Here is a 15,467-nt window from a genome sequence, read left to right on the forward strand (position 1 = left end):
ATGACAGACTGCATGCTGGGATATGTAGGACAAACACCAAATTGCCATATATAATTCGTTGTTCACCGTCTTTATTGCAGTGTTTTTTGTTTTTTTTAAATGGCCTTCATAATTTTCTCTGATGGAATAAAAGTGTATTCCACCGCTTTGAGTACAGCTGTAACTACAAGCAAATGAGTAAACAAATAACCCACAGAGGTTAGTTTGAAATGAAGCACATCACAGTAAACCACACTAAAGGAACAGGTAAAAAGAGTAAAACTGATTTACAAATGCAGTTTCAACACATCTTCCTTAAAAACTGTCCAATTAAGTTAACAGCTAAAATTCACTAAGCAATGATATAAAATGGCTCAAATAATCAACTGTAGCTTGAATTTGTTTTAACCACGCTCCCCATAGCAAAAATGTATTCTGTGCAAATATACTGTTTAGAGCATTTGCTCCTTGCTTATGCAGAATAGCTGAATATATTTTCTTTCTAATGACCCTGTTACACTAGAAGATATTTGAATATATACACTATATACAAACATGCACCGTCATAAATGCACACCACTATACAGTACGTTGTTTCACTTGTGCTTAAATTACAGAATCCTGTAAACTGTTCTTACATACTGTAGCTTAAACAAGAAAGCAATCTGATCTCTTGAGACGAAGGCCCCTTTTACATTTGTTGTTAAACAGATTGTATATTAATTCAGGTGGTTAACATTTGCAAATGGTGTTTATGCAGTATAAATGTGTTCTCACTGCCTGCAACAATTCATGGTTAATTAAAATCTACTGTCTGTATTAGCAGTAACTTATTTCATCTGTGCACATTTCTTTCTTTGCGTAATTAATGCACCAAATCTCTGTACAAACTAAGATATAATACATAAGCTTCCAATACTTTAAGATACACCTTGAAATTATTAAATAGTTCGTATCCTTTACTTTTTTTCGTATTTGCACTAAAAATGTTTAAGAATTTATCTTTTAAATGAAATGAGACTTCAATGTGAAAACACCAGATTAAAAACTAGTGCACCTTATTTGTAACTCCAACAGATGTGAGCAAATGTGCAAATGTTGACCAGCAGATACAAAATATTCAAGAGCTTAATATGATAAATAAAAGTTATGAATCAGCTGAATTCCTTTTTAGACCAAGCCAGGTTGGAAGTCATAAATGGACAACAGACCGATGGAGTTGTAGCATTCATACTCCCACTTCCTCATAAATGAAGAAATAAAAGAGGAGAATCTAAGGCAATCAGAAGACCCAAGAAAGTTAAAAGGTCTTATTAGAACATGGCTAGAAACCAACCTCTTTCAACTTAAACACAAGTCCTTGATGATGAATTAGTTTGAAGTCAAAACCACCTGGAATTGATAAAACCTTTAAAACGTATTTCCTGGCATCACAGTGCCGTGAATTCTTACTCTTTCAGTCCTTCCCAGAACCTTTTCTGAAGAGTACCTGAACTGTTTCTTGACCCAATGTCGCTGCTTTAGCAATTTTTTACCCCCAAGGATCAGGAAATGTTGCTTTGTCCATCTTATGCTTTACAGACACAATGTGATATGTGCAGTATTCTAAAGTATGTCCAGTGTTTAAAAAAAGTCAAAATGGGAAAATACAGTGTTTTTTTTTTTTTTTTTCTCCACAGGATTAATACACAAAACCGAATGTCCCGGTTCCTTCTCCATCAGCTACGTAGCAAACTGTTGATAAAATGCCAGCTTGACCCTCTCGATGTGGTGGCACAGCTTAATGGCCGGCCCCAGTTTCAGGTCCATGCACTCCTGCACTGTCGGGAGGTTGAGCAAGAGCAGTGCCTGTCCATCAATTTCCTGCAAACACACACGTTTTTAAATCAGATATTGTTTCTATATATAAAAGTTTCTTGGTTCACTTGTGTGTAGCTAAATGTTTTCATGTGTGAGCACTGGTACAATGCAAGTGTTGATAATGCACTTAATGAAGCAGAGAGGAGGGAGCGCTCATCCTGAATAGTCATTAAATCTGTATGTATTTCTTACTTGATCCAAGAAAATCCTCGCAAGTGGTGCACAGTCAGTGGTCCTGATAAAGCGAACCACATCTGTAACGCTCCACTCCAGGGGGCTAGTGTCTAAGCACAACTTCTGAGGAGGCTCAGTCTTTGAGGTCTATAAACACACAGACAGGGTAAGTCAGACAGAGACTTGGAGATATTGCTCAGCTAAAGTGAAAATCTCACATCTCATTTTACCCTTTTTACTACTGATGCTGAGGTATCAGACCTTAACATTTCATAAAAGAAGTATTGATTCTTGTTGATTTCCTCATAACTTCTTTAGAGAAATTCAAGGTCAGTGAAACAGGGCATTTTATTTTCATGAAGGAGGATAATGGGACATAAACACCATTTAACACAAGCCCAGTTATATTTTATGCAAGAAGTGCAAAACAAGAGCAAAAATGTTTTACAAGCTGTGTTTTTTTTAGAACATTCATTAAAAATGTATCAATGGGAAACATAAATATCTATCTATATAGAAAATGAATGAATGAGAGAGAGAGAGAGAGAGAGATGCTACAATATAAATATTTTGAGAGCAACTAAGTCTTTTTAAGTTAATAACCTTAATAATAATAACCTTAGGTGAAGGTGGGTGGTTCTCATCGTCTGAGAAAGAAGGTGAGCAGGGTTTCCGGCGCCGGCGGGTTGGCCTGGGTGTTGCTGGTGGGGATGGAGATGGCGTGGTGGGCTGTGACTTCCCGACTGATTGTTCAGAATCATCCTGGAGATCGTCTTGGAGCTCAGAACCCGAGTCTTCACTCAAGGAGTCATCTTCATCCAGATCTTCTTCCTCTCCGCTTCCCTGTGGGACAAGAAAGACACACACAGATTCACATAAGGTGTCAAGAAGAATTTATCATTGAGAGTTTTGCAATAATAACAAGTTTAGTATCATGCTTAAAGAAGCAAGCTTGTGTGTCTGTGTGTTACCTGTGGAGACCCGGCAGGTGTGTTGTCCACTGAGGCTGATGAGCGTCTCTTCTTATGCACAAAGAGCTGCTTCCTCCTCTTCCTCCTCCTTCCTCTTCTCTTCACTCCACCCTCCAGGTTGGAGTGGCCTCCAGGTGGACGGCCAACACGTTTACTCTTCTTCTTTCCATAATAATATGCTGGTAACAAGACAACAGGCTTACTATGTAATGTCGCATCTGGCATGTCTGAAGGACCTTAATGTTACTGACAGATGGAAAAGTGAAATGGAGCCTCATTAACTATGCATATATCCACTACAGGGAAAGCCTTTACATATACAGTGTTACAGTATGTCTGTTTATAGTACATACTAGCTGAATTGAGAGATTGAAGAGAAGGAATAGTTATTTGTTTGTTGCAATCAAATTGCAATAATTTCTTAACCCCAACAATTTGTAGTAAAGTAGTAGTGACTTTGTGGTAAAAGAATTGTCACAATTCTAACACATTTTCTGTAAAACATACCTGATTAGTGCTTCTGTGTTTTGTTTTTTTTTCCCTCTCTCTCTTGATTTTCCAATTTCATGAAGGGAACATTTATGTACTCACTGATCATTTCTATTCATTAGCAACAAAAAAATAACTGAATACATCTGAAAATGGAGAATGAATGAGCTTTATACCCAAATGGGAGCAAGTTTGAATAATGCTTAAAATTAAGGTCATTAGTGACAAACAAGTATAATGATTTCTAAAGTACTAATAATTGTCGTCATTAGCTATTATCAGCCGTCTGTAGTTCTGTAAACCACTTACTGTATTTTGTCTTGGTGAGGACAGAGCAGTTCTCCGAGCAGCGTTCCAGAACCATGCGAGGTCCAAACAGGTTCGGGCAGCACTCTAACTTGATACAGGTTTTCCTGCAGAAGTCTGCTACACGGTCTGCAGTGCGGACAATTTCCACAGTGGCCCGGTAACTCTTTCCTTTGTACCTAACATGAGACAAAGTGTTTTTAAAACAAAAGGACAAATGTACTAACTCTTCCCACTCACTTAAACTCCTATTATATTCCTGTGTGATCCAAAAGGTCTAAACTAAACTCTAAAGGCATTTAATGTAGTATCAGCTTGTGGAACAAGTGGAAATAAATATCTGTACACTAGGTTCCATTACGCAAAGATTTATTTCCACTTGTACATTCAAGTACAATTTTAAACCTTTAAATGTGTCCTGAAATAGGCCAGCTGTGAACACTTGTACTATTCCTGCAGATTTCTAAAGAGCAGAGAATTTTGAGCTCAGGATTAAATGGTGGTTCCCCTCACTTGGCTTTGAGTGTCTCTCCATGGCCTTGCCAGCGGCTCTCCTGGTCCAGCTGCAGCTCTCTCAGAACACGGCTGGGCTTGTATGCAGAGTTTATCAGCAGGGTCAATACCTTGATACAACATATGCATAGTAATTCAGAGGTTATGGATTATCTGCCGTTTGGGTTAGGTCCTATATCCTTTAATGACAGCCTTTTAATGTTAGTCAACTTATTCACTTTGGTACTAGACTCATGTCACTAAATTACCAGTCTTTATTGGCCCTACATTGTGTGACTCTGGTTAACTGATAAGATTTCCTGAAGGTAGAAAAGACACAGATTTACCACACAAAGCAGCAGAAGAGCTCTCCTTGCACTGAAAATAGAGCTAAAGCTGTCTGCTATAAAATGCCAAACATATCACCATCAACCATCATGTCTGTGTTAAACAACAGAGGTGAAGGTTTTTTGTGTTATTCATACAACAAGCAGTTAAAAAAAAACTTTCTCACCTCTTTGAGCACGAGGACACAGTTTCCAGGGCCGATGAACTGGGGCAGCTCTGCGATGCGTCCCTTGTTAAGGTAAGGCCCTGAGAAACAGCGGTGGTTGAAGTAGATCTTAGGACAGCAGTACTTCCCGTTCCCCGGCCCTGCAAAATGAGATACAAATGATGGAACATCCACAAGCTACAAAGATCATGAGTTGATCACATATCGGTACCCTTCAATGAGATCTGAGACGTCACACTCACCTGTCTCTGACTGGTTGGCCAACTGCTGCTTGACAGTGTCAGGTGATGAAGACTTAGGTGAACTTCTGCTGTTAGTTAGATAGATATTGAAGAAGATGTCAAGTTGGGTGTTTTTGCATTTTATCTGTTTATCCCAATAAAGCATTTCCCCCTTCCCCCATACTTACTGTTTCTCTGGCTGCACCACAGCAATTTTCCTCTCTTTCTCAACTGAAAAGGAAGGAAAGACTAATGTGTGCCCAGTCACATCATTACATTATGTCAGTAATTTACATGTCAGGGTAAAAAAATCTATTATGTTTATCAGAGCATTTGTAATAGTCCCATTAAAGCTGAGGTGTGTAGTCCGGGAGAGTTTGAGTCTTGTATACCTGAGGGCTTGATGGGGTACACAAGTGGATAGCCATTTGTCTCACACCAGCTGACAGGAAAGATGTTGAGGGAGTCCACATGAACTATCAGCTCTGGCATGGGCTGCTTCAGTCCTGGGGAAAATACACAAACACAGCTATTAGGAAATGATTTCCAGTATACAGCCTGCAGCAGCGAAGATGCCATTACATTCTTACAGTGGCACAGATGAAATATTCAGCTAGAGCAACTAGAAAGCATCATTACTCCTCACATCTTTATCATTTCGTGTTTTTCTAAAATATACAAGATGCGCAAAGACAACACATACCCTTAGATTTTATACAATATAAATAGCAAGATTGTATATTGAAAAACACCAAATACATGCAAATGTTAATTTGAAAATCAGGTTTATAAGGATAGTTCAGAAGTTCTTTCAACTCTGATGCTTAGTTAAACGCTTAGTTACCAAAAAGATTTTCTTAGTCAGGTAAAAATTAAATGATGCATGTAGCCAGTCAGATGCTGCTGTCAATCAAATCTGATTACTACAACTCTTAATAATCATTTCTTTAAGTTGTGCTAGCCCCTTTTTAGCTGTTGAAATATAGCATAATGTTAAGATGTAGTGTGTGATGGTGTGATGTATTGCATTTCTGCTGCTTTCACACATGCACTGACAACCTGAACATCTCCAGACAACTGAGTTCTGCTGTGTACTTTTACTCTTCCCGTCATTCCTCCTGCATGTCTACACAGTGACCACCACCCTTCCCCGAAATCAAAGTGACTATTTCTCTGAGTGGGAACGTATGTCAGCCGGACCTTCTCCTGCTGTGTGCTTCATGTGTGAACGCACAACTCCACACAATGTCCAGACCTGATCTTGATAGTCCAGAGTGCATATGTGAAAATAGCTTAGGTATAATCTCCAAAGCAGTGATATACAATAATCAATAGTATGTCAATAAAAACAGAAGATATAAAGAAATTCTTCTGTCAGTATACATAGTTTAATGTGCTACAAGTGATCATCACTGTGCTTAAATAAATAAACACTTATCTGAGAATTTATTGATTTTCTATTTCGCTTTGCTAAAATCAACAAATTCTTTCAGTGTCTCATCTCACCTTCCAGGCTCAGCCAAATGTATTGCCCTTTGACCCTGGCAACTGCCGCCACGTGAATGTTCTCAGGTGACAGTGGGTTGACAGCCTCCAGTTTCATGCCCTCTTTAAAGCTGTGGTCACACTGCTCCTAGCAGGTAAAGAGAGAGAAAAAAAAACACTCTTGTGAGAGCCATTTCACAGTGTCTGTGTGAAATCGCCACTTGGTCAGTGATAAAGGAGAGAAAAGGCACAGTAGGCTAGCTGTTTAAAGTCAATCACACTGTAGAGAGACCTGGTCCAACAAACAGCATTTGATGAATGTGTCAGTCAAATAGGTAACGTTTGATTTCATATGTTTGTCTTGTATGATAGGCAAATGTTACTGTAAAAATACTTCTTAATGCATGTGATTGCAGTGCCTAACATATTTTTTTCAAAGCATAAAGCTTAATGATTGCAAATACAGTCTGCTGTAACAATTCCACCACTAAACCTGATTATTGTGTATGAAATATCCACGTATCAAGCAATTTTAATTGTTAATTATCTGTTTCAATCTCATATAATAGATCACACACAAAAACTAAAGCAGTAAAGGTTTTGTTTACTGGCTTTAGTAGCCTGCACTCCTGCTTGAATATAATGCAACAGAGATTACTTGTTGAATATTAAATGTATATGGCCACTGCATTATATATATGGCCATGTTAACGTACATATGTGCATATGTGCATGCATGCCTGGGACAGGACACCGCTTCACACTGAAGCCTAAAAACAGACTTACATCTGGGAAGCAATGCTGAGGAGCAGCCTCTGCCTCACACTGTTTCAGGTAATCTGCCCAGTCAAAGTCTGGACCCTGGTAGCCTGAACATGATGAAATGAAGAAAGAGGGAACAAAGAATGGACAAAAAGAGAAAAGCAAAGGCAGGAAAACAGAGAAACATAAAACCAAGGAGAGAGAGCATGAGTGATCTAATCACTTTTAATTCTTACTTTGTGATATTATGGATAACTGAAAATATGGGTAAATGGTTAGAAAATTATAAGTGAACAACACTTATAACAAAGCAGACCTGGTGGAGGGCTGAGAGGGAGCCCATTTTTGAGGCTCCACTGAGCAGGGAAGATCCCTGGACTGTCTCTGTGGCACAGAAAGGCCTGCCCAGCACCATCAGACTCCTCAATACCACAAAGGTCATCCATCGTCACCAGGAAGTACTGCTCATTGTACACCTGAAAAAGACAGGTCTTTATTTTGTGACTTTTCTAGACATTGTAAGTTGATAGCTGTGACGCTTTCACTGTTCTGTGAGTCACACATAAGACTGTGTCAAGCTAATTGTAAAGTCAGGAAGATGTGAGTGGTTAATGATTATATCTTCTCTGCAAAAGAACTAAATGAAAACCATTTTGTAATGAAGACAGAATGTATAAACTATTAAGACCATTAAACAGAAAACAGGAGAAAAAATTGCAGCATATCAGAGACAGATTTGATGGGAAAGTCTGTTACCTTGGTGACAGTGGCAGGCCTGATGGAAATAGGAGCAGCAGGGTCAACAGCCTCCAGTTTCATCCCTTCCTTGAAACAATGAGCTGCGATGTCAGGCTGGTCCTTAAAAACAAACACAGATGTGCATGGCATCATTTTCAAAAGCTAGAAATATTTCAGCCCCCGTTGAGAAGGAGAATTTTGCAACTTTTTGCTTAATGCGTGACTGTCAAATCTTAACTTGTATGTAAATAGAGAAATGTCTGTGTCAGGATGGATAAATAAGAGCACAGCTGGCACTACCTTACTGAACTCTGCAGTCAGAGCTTCATCCTGAGGCAGGTCACTGATCCTTTGTCTCACCTCTTCCCACTCCACCTCACTCCGCAGCGCCAACAGATCTGAAACAAGCAGAACCACACAAATGAGCTGCTGAAGAAAAAAAACCTGACCTTGTGATGAACGGAGCAGCATTTAGTCATCACAGAAATGATTTGACACTTACCTGGTGAAAAATGGTACAACATAGATCTGATTAAATTCTACTCTGCACACATTCTTATTTCATTGAACTCAATCTGTATGCCAGGGTTTAGTGTGCATGCAAGACCAGCAACTAATTAAATAAGCTAAAAAAAAAAAAAAATCAATGTTCTGCTCAATTTCGCAACCACAAAAGTTCTTATCACAGGACACTAGGTCAGAGACAGCTTAAAAATAAGCTGATATGCTGATAGGCTGAAGTTTGGCTACTGCCTTTCACATTAAACATAAAAATGCATTATATATCCCCTGTAATTTTATGAAACAAAAAATTATAAGTTACATAAGTAACATAATTACAAACCAATTTTACTGCTCACTGCATTTTGTTACTGACTTAAAAAACCCACAGTTTCAGCAATAAATGTCTGGTACAACAAGGCTTTAGCTGTAGTAGCACCAGAAGGTAGATTGGCTGTGTCAGGAGAGAGATACAGCCTCCGGTGTTTCTTACATCTTACATATTAAACTTTATCCACTTCAAAAGTGTGAGAGTAACAGATTTTGGCCCTGAAAACAATGAGCGATCTGATCCTGCATGGAAAATCAATTTCAAGGTCTAGTGGGATACCATCACATTTTAAATTTTAGTCTGTTATAATTTCATCATTGTGCACTTGTCAAAGTATTGGAATATGCTCATAAGTCAAGTAATGTGACAAATGAAAAACATGGCAGATCTGAGTGAGCAAACAGAAATGAGATTACAACTTTTTTCTAATGATAATGTGTTCAAACTGCTATATAAATAACAAAGTGTAATAATGGGTTTATACTGTGATGACATGACTGCTAGGGGATTTTTTTTGTATTTATTCATCACAAACTTTTACATATGATGCTTTGATAGTAAACCTATAGATGTAAACATCCTTTCCTTCCTTTATTTCAAAATGGAAAGGTCAGTGCCACTGACCTGAGGGAGGCTTGAGGGTGCAGCCATGCTCTTTTGCCCACCCAGGTGGGTGGAGGCGTGGGTGGAGGTAAAAAAGCCAGAGGGTAGCAGGTGTGTCAGGGAGGCCCTCTGTGCCTATCAGACGCAGTTTCAGCCTCCCTCCAACATTCTCCTCCACCTCAGCAGCCCAGGCCAGGCCTGGGTCAACACTGTCCTGGAGCTCCACATAGCAGCCTGCGCACAGGAGCTCCACTGGGTCTCTACCGCGCTGGGGCTGAGGGAGGAGTGGTGAGGGGTGGTAAATGAGAAGCTGATAGCACAAACACACACTTACACAAACACAAATGAACACACGCCTAGGCAAGGCAAGGAATTTGTACTGGGAGAGAATGTGCTGCATGACTAAGTGGCAGAACTGAAGCACAGTCACTGAAAGCTAACTAATGGCTCTGAAGAATTTCACAGGCTGTTCCTACAGTGAATTTGCTTTCAGCAGCAAAGCCGTGGTGTTGTAAACAAAAGCTCACAACCTTGTTTTCTGTAGACTCTGGATGTTCATACAGGCTTTATATGCAAGACTTAATAAAAGATCTTAAAAATCTTAATTAGGTTTACATTTATTTCAACATACTGTTGAAATGGTACATCATTTTGCCATTTTAAAATGGACATCATAAACACTAATTGTTTTACGTTTAATGAAGATTAAAGTCCACACTATAAAGACAATAAACAGTAACAACAGTAAAACAATACTATTGTACAGTGCAACTGTTGACTAATCAGATCAGCTGAGGGTTTAAAAACTCTCAACTTGATGTATTGTCAGTTGTGTTTATTTACTGAATTTGCTTCATCAATTAATAACGGGGAAGGTCTAACTTTCTCCTTCACTGCCTCACCAAGTCAGCACCGATACAGGAGACAGTTCTTGGCACAGAGAGACACTTGACAGAAAAACAGAAGCTAATGCCCCACCCCTGGGCGTGAGCAGGGCATCTGCTTCGTTCCCCTGCCTTACCAATTCCAGCAGGTTGGCAGGCGCGCTGCACTCCTCAGCCAGGGCCTTTTCCAGCAGGGCCTCCCAGTCCTGGTGCTTCTCACGTACACCTGAGTTGGATCACACACAAAAAATGTTTAGCTTATTAACCCAACAAACAGCTAGTCTCAGAATCCAACACATCCCACTCTGAGTTCTCAGTTATAAGATCCAGCTAAATTACAAGGACTCATTATATGTAACTAATGATCCTAGCACAGGACTTTCTGTGTACACCACATTCAGCTACTCTGGTATTCTGTAACATTTCTTTGTTTTAACAAGTTAACATACTCTATTTGTCAAGTGCTTATTTGGGCAGCAATAATAAAAAATCTACACAAGACAAAACAATGAAATCGCTTTAGCACTTAAATTTAAAAACAGTAAAGAACTTGTCCACCTTCCAGACAAAACTATTTTGATGAACCTAGAAAATCAGGCAAGAAACCCAGGATGCATATCAGCAAAACAGAAACATACTTCATTCCCCATTATTCTTAATAAAAAGAAGAAATGTGCTGAGCTCCATCATTACATATTGTTCTGGAAACATGGTACAAAAACACCTTGTGCACTCTCCACTGCAGAATCTGCCCATCTACAGTTTAACTACAGTGTCCCTTATGCTCTCAGAAAATGATAAAAAACAAAACAAACAAAAAAAAAACACTGAAGTTGAGGAACTAAGTTGTGGTAAATGAGCTCTCACCCTCAGGGGCTTTCATGGTTTTGCCATTCTGCCGGCTCCAGCCCAGTGGGTGGAGGTCTGCCGTCATTATGTCGCACCAGAAGTCAGCTCGTCGGTCATCTTGGTATCCTTCATACCGCAGCAGCAGCAGCTGGCCACATGTGGTTATTATATTAGCCACCCAGTAGGGATTGTCAGCTTCAGAGCGCACACACACCTCCAGCTTCATGCCTGGAGTCAGTCCCGTCTGCAGGCCCTGGTCCACCTGAGAGAGAGAGAGAGAGACATCGAATCATTAACTTAGTTTGCACAATTGCAGTTAATTCACAGTGTGTTCTGCAGCTGCTACACAACTAAATGTTCAAAACAAAAGACAGACTGAAAGGTGATTCTTTTCTAACTGAGCCCATCTGTCAGTTTGTAGGTAAGTGTCAAATGTTCAAACTGTTATGTAGAGATACGTGTTTCTTACAGCTGAAGATGTTAGTGATGCTACTGCATGCTTTATGACAAGCTACTACTACATGCTGTTATACCTGTAGCAGTTTCAGTACTCAACTAAATCATTACTAGAGGCTTCACTTGTAGACACATTACACACATTTGAGTCATGCTTTCAGATTGAATAAACAATTAGAAAAGTCAAAACACAGAAGCTCAGTAACAGATTATGAATAGCTGATACAAGCCCATCCAGAGGCATGTGCTAGCTGTGAGCGTTGTCTTCAGCACCCACATGTTTGAAGGCGTGATGAGGCACAGACACGGTTCCAGTCTCCTCCAGGTAGTCATCCCAGTTGAAGTCACACTGATCCTGAGCCGAGTCTCCATCTGGAACACATGCATAAACACACAAGTCATTTCGCATTTCCCACATGCTTTCCAACATTTTATCTTACTCATTTCACCCAGCTGTTCGCAGAGTACTTCTTACCAGACTCCAGTGACTCCTGACTCATGTTGATGCCCCCACAAGGCCAAGACGAGGAGCTATGAGGAGGAACAGAGGAGGATTTTTATAGTAAATGAATAAGCACTGGTACAAACTCTGGCAACAGAGGGAAGAAAAGATGGAAATGAAACGGTTTCAACTAAACGCCTTCCTCACTGTTTCTGTTCCTGGACTCAATCAACATTAAAAGGACAAACCGTGAATAAAAATCAAAAATTACATGCTTCATCTTTGCCATTCAGTAGGGCAGCACAGGCTACTACCTAAGTAACACACCAGATGGTATGTGATCACCAAGAAATATTCAACTATGCTAATATTATCCAGTCTCACCTCTACTTGTGAAACTCATTGGGGCCCATCTTTTTAAAAAGACAGTCTTTTCCCATTTTCCCATCCCGATTTCAAATGGCGCCTTGAATGTTAATGCGAACACACATAAGGCTTTGATACATCAAACTGACCCACAGCATTGTGAAAAGCAGATAAAATAAGTTAATACAACAGGAGAGAGGACATGAATGAGAAAGAAGGGAGAGCTGGGCGTGACAACAGTGGAGAAAGCAGTGTATGGGATGTTGAAGGTAGCTGTTCTGTCCACGGAGATCCATTCAGTTGGCCTGTCAAGCCCGTCTTTGTCAAGTCTGACATCTCTATTAAAACCAGGCCCGCCATCAAAAACCACCCCCTCCCGACCACCGTACTGCCACCGCGACCCCGTGCTCCGTTGGGATCGCTGTCACCTTTCACCCCACGACCCTGCACCAGACTCTCGCTGTCTTTCTCCCCCTCCCTCCAACACACACACATACACCAGAGGGCCTCATTGTCACTGGAGGTCATGCTCCTCACATAAGAGTGGAAAAGAGCAGTGGACACAGAAATACAGAGGTAAAGTTTAGAGACTATGATCTGACAACTGACGCTGACATTCATACATCTTGACTCATCGATGACATCCCGAAAAAAAAAATTACTTTATGTTTCTACTTTTGATATTTTTATTTCTAGAAGTTCCTGTGACTTTATCTCTGTCTATAAACCCTTCTTATGCTGTTTAAAGAAAATGAAACTGAAACAATACTTCTAAAAGACATAGAACACAGTATCCATTTGAGTAATATCTGTGCTATACTGATTGTACAATTCCTGACCAGTATCTTTCCAAACGTCTAACGAAAGCTGTTCATATGTTCTCTGACTTAGCTGTAGGTTTGTGCAGCACTTAACTTAGCAGACCAACACAGGAAGAAAGTCAACTTCCCCTATTTCACATAGTAAGAGGTCTGTGTGGTCCACAGCTAGTGGCAGTCCTCCTGTGCCTTTCTGCAAAACCCAACACTCTGACTGAACCTGAAAGAGAAAGGGCCAAATATGTGCACACCCACACACACACAAGCACTCAAACAACCGAGAGCCACACTACAGCCTCTTTACGAGCACTTACTGAACCATATTCTCATCTGCACTTAGCATGCGGTTGAGCATTTCTAAACAAGCCTTCCTGAACCTCTGAGGTCCCTGGGCGGGAAACACAATCTGACAAAATACTCACTCACACACAGTGTATCGAGGAAATACAATCAAAGTCAGCCTTCAATAAAATGAAATTAGCTGGTGAAACATTTCCCCCAGCACCATTTACAGGCATCTGCTCATCACCAGTAGAAGATTTTACTATATGAGCTGTAATGTAGCGTAAAATGAGTTTATTGTACCGTTAGTGGCAACACTAATATACAGTAACGTATTCTATATCTAGGTTATTTTGAAGAATTTGTTTATGATATTATTAGAACTCGTGGAGGCAGAAATCATAGCCTAAAATCTATGATTTTGTGACTAGTTGTGTAAATGATCCTTAAAAGAGTTGGCAAATAAAGTAGATGTAAACTCTATGCCACTCAAATTAGATCATAAAATTGACAAGTTACTATACAATGCAGTGAAGGGTGCCATCAGGTTTCTAGGACTCCTAACAAACGCCAAGGTGATTTAAATAACTTTAAATACCTCAAAGACATGGATGTGTACATTTTTTTTTTTTTTGCATACAAAGGGTTGCACACAAACCCAACAAATAAGGGCCGGTCTGCTCAATGCATGGAGCTCTGCTCAACCTGCTTTTAAACGTGAGACCAAGCAGCACTGTGTAACAAAAAAAAAAAAAAGTCCACGTATGATTCGCACAGCACGCTTAAATAATAAGGCTATTTTCATTCAATTGCTCCATTGACTTGCACTAATGCTGCTCGTTGCCATTTGCATAGCGGCACGTCAACGGGAGCAGCGCTGCCAGCGGACAACTCAAGTTGCACAATAGGGAAGTTAAGAGCCAGGAGGAGAAAAATGGGTTGCTATAAGTCAACGTGGAAGATGACAACCAAACGACGGGCTTCTGTGCATCGTCCTGCTCGTCAGATGAATAGCTTTTCTAAACAAATGAGTTTCTGGAGCCTGCGAGCTGCCCAGAAACCACCTCTCGACTGAGGTCGTGCAACCTTTATTATGTAAGGCTACGACATTACAAATATACGGAGTTATTCAAGGGCAAATCGCCGGAAATTGCCACACAATCCCTGAAGTGCAACTAGCTTGAGATTGCACTGCTTGTGCAGACTGAGCCGCAGCATTCACAAACAGAGATGGGCCATTAACGCAATGGCTTCGCAGAGAGAGAGAGAGAGAGAGAGAGAGAGGGAGAGAGACTACAGCGCCGACGGTCTAACTTTCACACTGAGGAGAACATGTCTCATACCGATTAGGAAAATTGTCAAATTGCTGCCTAAAAAATAAACCTGGGACCCTGTGTGTATGCCGGCCGTGTGGGACTCACTGGACACAGGGTAAAATCGCCTGTGTCCGAGTCAAGTTACTGAACGTCACGGCTTGAGCATAAGAGCAGGCTGCCGAGCAATAGGGCGCTTACACTCGACCGAACCCGACTCGTCTTTTTGAGAGACGGGAAAAAAGACGGACGCGCCGCCGCGATATGAAACACCGTTAGAAATTAGCAACAAACAACACAGAGCACGTGAATATTTAGTCGCAAAATTCGCCCCTTACCGCTAAGTAGTTTTTCCAAGTCGGTTTTTTAGATGCCGTTCCTCTCCGCCTGCTCGTTCGCAGCAGTGTTAAGCTAACGGGAATCGACGCGGCTAGCTCCGTAGCTCCGGTCGGACGTTTCACAATAAAATGACCACAGGCGCGGGCGTGACAACGGTCGCCCCAGCAACAGAGGGCGGCTTTTGTGTCGGTGAGACCATCGCGATACTTCCGGCGTCGCTCCGGCTGCGTCCCGCTAGCTTGACGCAGTTCTCGTTCACGACCTCATTCCAATATGGCACAAATGGCCACTG

At 40.7% G+C, this 15,467-nt stretch overlaps 1 protein-coding gene across 2 annotated transcripts; it reads right to left on the minus strand.

Annotated features, from left to right (window-relative positions):
- Positions 1–54: 54 nt before the first annotated feature.
- sfmbt1 (Scm like with four mbt domains 1) lies at positions 55–15,260 on the minus strand. Of its 2 annotated transcripts, none has more exons than XM_026347312.1 (21): positions 15,175–15,260; positions 12,091–12,146; positions 11,893–11,987; positions 11,178–11,421; positions 10,448–10,536; positions 9,448–9,700; positions 8,292–8,389; positions 8,010–8,111; positions 7,570–7,729; positions 7,278–7,360; positions 6,513–6,639; positions 5,399–5,512; positions 5,195–5,237; positions 5,028–5,092; positions 4,786–4,925; positions 4,293–4,402; positions 3,783–3,958; positions 2,985–3,163; positions 2,632–2,856; positions 2,032–2,160; positions 55–1,842 (listed from the first exon to the last, which is right to left on the minus strand). In XM_026347312.1, the coding sequence occupies exons 2-21, from the start codon at positions 12,113–12,115 to the stop codon at positions 1,702–1,704; spliced, it is 2,598 nt and encodes an 865-aa protein (XP_026203097.1). In that variant the 5' UTR covers positions 12,116–12,146; positions 15,175–15,260; the 3' UTR covers positions 55–1,701. The 2 variants fall into 2 exon arrangements, with proteins under 2 accessions (XP_026203097.1, XP_026203096.1); XM_026347311.1 differs by having other exon boundaries at positions 5,028–5,095.
- Positions 15,261–15,467: the final 207 nt, after the last annotated feature.

This window comes from Anabas testudineus, chromosome 5, assembly GCF_900324465.2.
Source record: "Anabas testudineus chromosome 5, fAnaTes1.2, whole genome shotgun sequence".
NCBI lineage: Eukaryota > Metazoa > Chordata > Actinopteri > Anabantiformes > Anabantidae > Anabas > Anabas testudineus.

What these genes read in the sequence shown, in the direction of transcription:
- sfmbt1 (XM_026347311.1), bottom strand. Translation starts at nt 12,115, where the DNA reads ATGAGTCAGGAGTCACTGGAGTCTG. An exon ending in AACCATGAAAGCCCCTGAGG is followed by an intron (nt 10,537 to 11,177) that starts GTGAGAGCTCAT and finishes GATCCAACTCAG; the next exon opens with GTGTACGTGAGAAGCACCAG. An exon ending in CCCTCTCAGCCCTCCACCAG is followed by an intron (nt 7,361 to 7,569) that starts GTCTGCTTTGTT and finishes CATCATGTTCAG; the next exon opens with GCTACCAGGGTCCAGACTTT.